At 42.2% G+C, this 8,252-nt stretch overlaps 1 protein-coding gene across 1 annotated transcript; it reads right to left on the bottom strand.

The window, feature by feature from the left end:
• Positions 1-7,124: 7,124 nt before the first annotated feature.
• On the bottom strand, positions 7,125-7,937 carry LOC119769902. Its single transcript, XM_038263718.1, has one exon. It carries the CDS (start codon positions 7,935-7,937, stop codon positions 7,125-7,127), a length of 813 nt encoding a protein of 270 aa, XP_038119646.1.
• Between the last annotated feature and the right edge of the window lie 315 nt (positions 7,938-8,252).

The following is an 8,252-nucleotide window of genomic DNA, read 5'->3' as shown; positions in this document are numbered from 1 at the left end:
AATATTAAAATACTGAAATATTTAACTATTAAAAAATTAAAACATGAAAAAACCAAAATATTTATAAAAAGATAAATTTTATATTAAAAATATAGATGCATTGAAAAAATAAAATAAAATTTAAATTTTAATATTAATTTTTAGGTGAGAACATTCATGAAATAGTTGTGTTTGATATAAATAAAAATATTAATATCATAATATCATATAAACCATTGTTTTCTTCTGCCTGCATATCTCTTGGATAATACCTAATTTGATCTTTGATTCTTCTTAAGTATAAGTAATTTTCGATCCCTCACGTTTATAGAAAATACCTCAAATTTAGGTATTTATGCCTAGAAATAAGGAATAAATGGTCCGCCATCTTTGATTATACCTGATTATCAGTAATTTTGGATCCCTCACTTTTCCAGAAAATACCTCAAATTTAGGTATTTATACCTAGAAATAAGGAATAATCATGGTCCGCCATCTTGGATTATACCTGAATATCAGTAATTTTGGATCCCTAATTTTTGCTGAAAATACCTCAAATTTAGGTATTTATTCCTAAAAATTAGGAATAATAATGGTCCGCCATCTTGGATTATACCTGAATATCAGTAATTTTGGATCTCTCACTTTTCCAGAAAATACCTCAAATTTAGGTATTTATACCTAGAAATAAGGAATAATCATGGTCCGCCATCTTGGATTATACCTAAATATCAGTAATTTTGGATCCCTCACTTTTCCAGAAAATACCTCAAATCTAGGTATTTATACCTAGAAATTAGGAATAATAATGGTCCGCCATCTTGGATTATACCTGAATATCAGTAATTTTGGATCTCTCACTTTTCCAGAAAATACCTCAAATTTAGGTATTTATACCTAGAAATTAGGAATAATAATGGTCCGCCTAGGGGTTGGACAGAATTAATGGGTTAACAATTCGTCAATCTATTGACGACGGTTTTGATATTTTCGTCAATACTTTAACGAAAGGTTGAGCCGGCGTTCCCACCGTGTAGTTTTGACCTCGGTTAAAATTGACAGCTTAATTGTTTATAAACAAAAACATGTGTTTTTTTATTCGTGCGCAACAACAGGTAAGTTCTGTATTATAATTTATTTAGATTGCTGAAAAAGCTTTAATCTTCACGATTTGTTATTGATTCGACAGGTGCCATCTCTCCGGTGGAAATTACGACCTCAACAAGAATACCGAAGAAGGCGGCCTTTAACAACTCAATCGTTTCGAGTGAAAATTCCAGACCAAACCAGCGGAACCAATCAAACTTCCAGAAGCGCCTTCAGCACGCAGGTCGGCCGCTTCGAAAAAGGTGCAGCAAAACCAAGCCGGAATGTGCTTCTGTTCAAAGTTATCTGAAGGATAATTTAGTAACGGAAACGTTTCTCCTGAAACACTGCACCAACTCGGACGAGTTGCTGCCGATTAAATTTATCTCGAATGTGCCGCTGCTGTCGTGGGGCCCAAGCTTAACTTTTTGCATCTTGTGCTTGGAACTGCTTGGCATTGAGAACTCGATCTTTACTCTGTCCAGCCTGCGCAATTACAACATGCTACGCAGTCGCGGCTCTCTAGGAAGCTCTGCAGTACATCTTTGGCAGCCAGCGTAGCAAAGACTACGGTGCCCGGAGAATGTCGGTACGGATGCGTCAGACTATGACAAGTAACAAGAACCTGAACATCAACTCATTTTGATTGTTTCCACAGGCCTTAAGGAAATTATGCGTGTATTCGATCGGGAACAACTGTAATCTGAAGAAACTGATGCCGTGCCCGCGTCGGCGGCAATCTCGGCATGAACTATAGAACTCCTGGCTAGACGTTTTCTGGATGCAACGGCTGGGAATCCAACCCGGGACAACATACTGCGCTACTGCAAGTACCTTCTACGTAAGCAAGAATACGAAGAGGTCTCTTGAACGGACCTGCTGGCAACTATCCCGGCCATCCGGAACCCGAAAACCAAACTATACGACACTATTGACCGCAACGACCCGGTCCAACTCAATGAGTTCCGCAAGCTGCTCTCGCTTTTGTTCGAATCAAACGCCTCGTCTGCTAGCGGGAAGACGGCCGCCGCGAGGAGTCTGTGCCAGTCGATGAAGAACATCAGCGACTTTGTGCTGCTGTAAAAGTCCTGGGAGACGAGACTGCTGATCGCATATGTGTTATATTTCCAATGATTGTATGTCGATATCGAATAAACTCATCCAAACAACCCCCCCCCCCTCTCTCCCTCCACCCACTCTCACCAAGATTTTTATTTTGTTAAGATTGAAAGATAAGAGCATTTCGTCTATCGAAGATAGTGCATTTACCCTAGATAATTTGGGCAATTCCAAGAATTTTAGGAACATTCAGTCACTGCCGGTTCTTGCCACGACCGCGCCAAGACGATGATTCGTTCAGCTTGAGGTGATTTCGCTTTTCGACGAGCTCGGCTAGGAAGACCAAATTCTCGAAGAAGGCGAACGTACTGGAACTTGAGTTGAATGTTTCGTTCGCCAATGCAGACGACGTGCTTCCAACCCGTGGACCAGCCAGATTTTGCAATTTGGTATCTTGGGAGACCCCGAAGAAGAAGCCAAACTTGTGTACCAGAATGCTATCTGCGATCTTGCCAACGGAGTGCATCATCAACACCGAGATGTTCTGGCAACTCGGACTCGACATATCACCCTCCCATCGGATGGGGAAGTTAAACGTCGGCCCCGGCCTTAGTTGTTGATAGGCCGTTAAGTCATTCCAGGTGTAAGTCGACTCCCCCGTATTAGGATAAACAACACACCAAACCAAGCCTGGTAGATTTTGATCCGAATACTATCTGCCGGGAACAGGGATGCCAGATGGTTTTTTAAAATGTCTGTAAAAAAGTCTGTGTATGTCTGTGCACTTGTCTAAAATTCAAATATATCAATTTACAGTCATTGAAATCCATCAGCAATTGCGTTTTTATGCATTTGAGAACTAACTAAATAAGTTTTGGATAAAAATTTTACAAAATATTAATTTAATGAAGTTTTTTAAAAGTCTGTGTACTTCAAAAAATGTATGACACAAGCCCAAATGTCTGTGAAACACAGACAAATCTGTGCATCTGGCATCCTTGGCCGGGAACGAAACGTAAACAAAAAAAAACTTGATTGAACGTTAATTTTCACTTTTTGTCGGAAGTCTTCAAAAATGGTTCTCGGTTTGAAAATCTACGGCGATGCTTGACTTTTCAACGGAATTCGTGTTCACACCAATGTGCGGTTCGATTCGCAACATTGTCGTTGTTCAAGCCAAAAACCCTTTATTTCCCACACTGCATTTTTGCGGCGGATGCGGAGGTTACGTGCCCACCATCAACACTATGCACCTTCCCCGGATGTTTCCAACGGTTTGGAAGTCGCTGCCACCGTTTCTCCGGTATTTTACATTTTTTTGGAACGACTTAGTGAAACCGTGAACAAGAAATTTGTTTTGTTTTGATTTTAATATGACATTTCAACTCGCCAAGATTCTAAAGGTCATGGTGGGATCGAGTTAATATATTGACGAAATGTCGATATGTTAACAAAGTATTTTGATGCATTAATAATGTATTGACCGTTCTGTCCGACCCCTAGTGGTCCGCTATCTTGGATTATACCTAAATATCAGTAATTTTGGATCCCTCACTTTTCCAGAAAATAACTCAAATTTAGGTATATATACCTAGAAATAAGGAATAATCATGGTCCGCCATCTTGGATTATACCTTAATATTAGTAATTTTGGATCCCTCACTTTTTCTGAAAATACCTCAAATTTAGGTATTTATTCCTAAAAATTAGGAATAATAATGGTCCACCATCTTGGATTATACCTGAATATCAGTAATTTTGGATCCCTCACTTTTCCAGAAAATACCTCAAATTTAGGTATTTATACCTAGAAATAAGGAATAACCATGGTCCGCCATCTTGGATTATACCTAAATATAAGTAATTTTGGTCCCCTCACTTTTCCAGAAAATACCTAAAATTAAGGTATATTGGTTCTACAATTATACCTAAAATATAGGAATTCTCGTACTAAAACGCTATTAGTAATTTTATTACTAATAGCCGATTAGTAATAAAATAACTTATTGCAGTCAGGTTCGATTATACCTAAAAATTAGGAATTTATACGTAATGTTCGTTTTGCGTGCAAAGTTCTGTACACAGTAACTGAAAATCGCACTTGGCTGAGTTCCTTTTCGCACTTTTTCATACGACACTTTTTTGAGTAATCGTAGTCGAACTGAAAAAATCGTATAAAAAAGTGCGAAAACGAACTCCGCAAAGTGAGATTTTCAGTTCAACTAGTTCAACAGATCTGGATTTTCTTTTATAAAAGATCCTATAAACCATTTTTATTTTTCTTTTTGGGTATTAGAGAATAACCTTAAATAAGGCAATTTAAAAATTCCCAAAAAGCAAAAAATACAAAAATAGGGTTAAATAGCCTGTTTAAAAGAGATTCATTCTGCGTGTATCCTCCAGAGCAAGCAGCAGTGAAGTGCTCAGAGCTCTAAAAGTTTTTTCGAATTTTCCGCCGCAATCGACCGTGATTACCCGCGAGTTTGCTTTGCCAGCATGCCGAAGGCCGGCCGTGGCCGTGGCAGTTCGAGTGCGGCCTCGAAAAACCCGCGAAGTTCGTCTACCGGCCGAGTGCAAAAAGGTAAACAAAACAAAGCCGCCGCGTCGTCCGCTATCGCGCAGGGGAGCGTGTGCGCTGATGGATTCAATCCGGAGTTATTACACGCTAATTACCGTGTCCAGGATCGCAGCCCTATAAGAAGCAGACTCCGTTCAGGTACTTCCGGCAATCTGTCCACCGGTGGCGCATCAACATCTGCCAACATTCCCACCAGTAACAAGTTCGCGAGACTGAGTGACGAGGAAAGCTACAACAACAACACCGACGGTAGCAGCACTACCGATGACGACGACGACGATGGACGTGCACGCAAAAAAGGTAGTACGACAAAAAAAAGTTAATTTTCCGAAGGAACGGCGACCACCTCCAATTTTTGTTTTGGATACGTTGGCGGACGATGTTGACGAGTTGCTGGAAGGCCTCCAATATAGTCTGAAAATTGGCAAATCGAAAGTTCAAGTGATTACTTTCACCAAAAGAATTTCGATCTGGTGGTGAAAGAACTGAAGCGTAGCAACTTCAAGTTCTACACATTCGATCCAGTTGAGAAGACCGCTGTTAAGGTAGTCCTGCAGGGCTACCAAGACCGCCCAATCGCCGACCTGAAGGGACACCTCTCGGGTGCCGGAATAACGCCACGGGAGATAAAAGTGCTCTCGCGCAAGACAACAGTCACAGGTACGCACACTCTGTACCTGTTGTACTTCGACCGCGGCACCGTCAAAATCCAAGACCTGCGTCGGACTAAGGCGTTGGACGGTTTTGGGTAAACTGGCGGTTTTACTCCAAAACCCAATGGACGTAGCACAATGCCACCGTTGCCAGAAGTTCGGCCACGGCTCGCGGAACTGCAACCTCCCGCCCCGCTGCGTGAAGTGCGGTGAAACACACCTCTCGGAGAAGTGTGCACTGCCGTGCAAGGCGGACTTGGGGGACAAGGCAGAGCAAACCAAGGCGCGCATTAAGTGCGCCAACTGTAACGGCAACCATACCGGTAATTACCGCGGATGCGTCGCGCGCAAGGCCTACCTCGAGGAGAAGGAAAAGAGGAAGAAGAAAGCAGCAGCATCCCACCCTTCTCAGCGGAATACGAGCTCTACCGTTCCTGCAGCTGGACAGCGTACGGTTCCAGCGGACAACCCAGCGTTCCCTCCTGGATGGGGGCGATCGTTCGCCAGCGTGGTCGCTGCCGGTAGCGGTGATGCGGCCCAGCAAGAAGTAACCGGAGAAGATCTCTTCACCTTGCCGGAGTTCTTTGCTCTAGCGGGTGAGATGATGACGCGGTTTCGGACCTGCCGTAACAAGGCGGAGCAATTTCTGGCCCTCGGGGAGCTAATGATTAAGCACATCTACAATAGATAAAAAAAACTGTGATCTAGTTTAAGCTTTTTCTATTTCTATCCTCTTTCCTTTGCAATTTCAGTAAGTTTTTTCTAAATTTTTTCTTACTCTTGGTAATCTCTAAGTGATAAGCAATAATCGTGCCAAAATGGATTGAGATTTAACACACAGCTGAAAGGAACTCCAAAACTCTATTATGTACTGCGAATGAACTGATTGTTACATGATTATTCACTAATAAAACCGAATTGAATTGAAAAAAATTAAAAGAGATTCACATTCGTATACACAGTAGTGTTCGAAATGAAAATTTTAATGGATTTTTGCCGAAACATTTTATCTGATATCTTTTAAGTCGATGGAATAGGACTTTGTTGTTATAATTTGAAATAATTTTAAATATTATTTCTTTGTGGGTACATCCAATGATGAAAAGTAGTGTATAATATAAAATGAAATGAGCTTAAAATTTCAAATTCAAGAGTATATTCATGTTTCTTTAAATAAAAACTAAAGAACTGTACTGAGAATCTGTACAACACTAGAAGAGGATAAAATTTTAGTTTTTGACTTCTTGAATCTTTGAAGTAAATATTTGCATTGTTTGAAGAAAAAAAAATGTTGTATACAGTTCAGGCGGTAAAAGTATTTTTTGACTCACCTTGTAGTATTCAAGATGAACCTTATTTTGGGTACTCATATTTTTATACTCACCGTCGCTAAAATGTTATACAGCTTCAGTCTCAGGGGTTTACTTCTGTCAAAAGAAAACATCGATGTTGTAATTGTTGTAATTTGTTGTTTTATTGGGTACGATAACTTGTTAGTTAAACTATGTATCAAGTCAAGGAGGGAACTAGCCGGAAATTTACATTTGATGCAAAAAAAAACTAACAAATTTCAAAACTGAATCTAACTGAATTCTAAGCTTGAATGTGTCGCTTTAGAGCACTTTTAAATTGAGAAAAAGTAGGTTTGTGCTTAATGTCCACGGGGAGGTTGTTCCAGCAGGAAGCACCAGCTGTCAGCACACTCTTGCCACTCGATGTTGTGTGTCTTGGGACGATCAGGTTCCGCGTTCGTTGCTGCTGGCCGTGCACTAGATGTTCTTGAAGATACTCAGGCAGGTCGCCGTCGCACCCTCGCTTAATGAAGCAGCAGGTACGTAGGTGGTAGTTGGCCAATAGGTCGTGTCCAAGGATGCTGTTCCGAACTGCGACAGTTGTCTCACGACGTCACAGTACGTGAATATGGGCATCACAACGGCTTGCACCAGCTTCCGCCGAGTCCCAGTGGAGAGAACCGCCGCGAAGCGCCGGAATGTCCTCAGAGTATTGAAGGCTTTCTGCACCACGCCGTTTACTTGAGGTGCCCACGTCATATTCTTGTCCATCTGGAGGCCGAGGTTGGTAACCGTACTCGACAACTGTACGATCTCTCCACTGAACGTGATTTCCTCCTGCGGTTCCACTATCCCTGTTCGGCAAAAGATGACGGCCTGTGTCTTCTTCGGGTTAGGATGAAGATAGTTCGCGTTTGCCCAGCGTGTAATGGCTTCCAGGTCCTCGTTGATCTTTTTCACCAACTCGTTGATTTCGGACACCGGCCCAGATGTGTAAATCTGCAGGTCGTCTGCGTACAACTGATGGCTGCACCGCAAAACGGAGGGCAGACTGTTGATAGACAGGCTGAACAAGAGCGCGCTCAAGCAGGAGCCTTGGGGGGTACCGTCGTTGACCGCACGAACCGAGGATACGGTATCCCGGTGGCGCACGGATTGTGATCTTTGCCCGAGAAATGACGAGACAAGTCTGCATGCCGATCTTGAAAAGTGGAATTCGTCGTTGAGCTTCTGCCCCAGCAGGCGATGGTTAACACAGTTGAACGCTAGCGAGAAGTCCACCAGAACCATGACTGTGCAGCGGTTGTTGTCAAGGTTGTTATGCACATCGTGCGTAACCTTTGCCAGTGCTGTTGTGGTGCCGTATCCTTTTTTTATAACCAGATTGGTGACGAGCCAGTAAGCGGGTATTTGGGTTGTCCAGGTGGTCGGTTATCTGATCCAGCAAGATCTTCTCCAGAACTTTCGAGATAACAGGAAGGACGCTAATGGGGCGAAAGTCCTTCGGCAAAACTGGGTTGGATGTCTTGGGGATGGGCGTGATGATGGCTGGTAAGTGGTAAGAGTGGTAAGAGAAATTTACAAAAATAGGGAAATTTCATTAGA

Source organism: Culex quinquefasciatus, chromosome 1, assembly GCF_015732765.1.
Source record: "Culex quinquefasciatus strain JHB chromosome 1, VPISU_Cqui_1.0_pri_paternal, whole genome shotgun sequence".
Lineage (NCBI taxonomy): Eukaryota > Metazoa > Arthropoda > Insecta > Diptera > Culicidae > Culex > Culex quinquefasciatus.
Note: the sequence above shows the minus strand (reverse complement) of the source record. Positions and strands in the feature narration are given on the sequence as shown.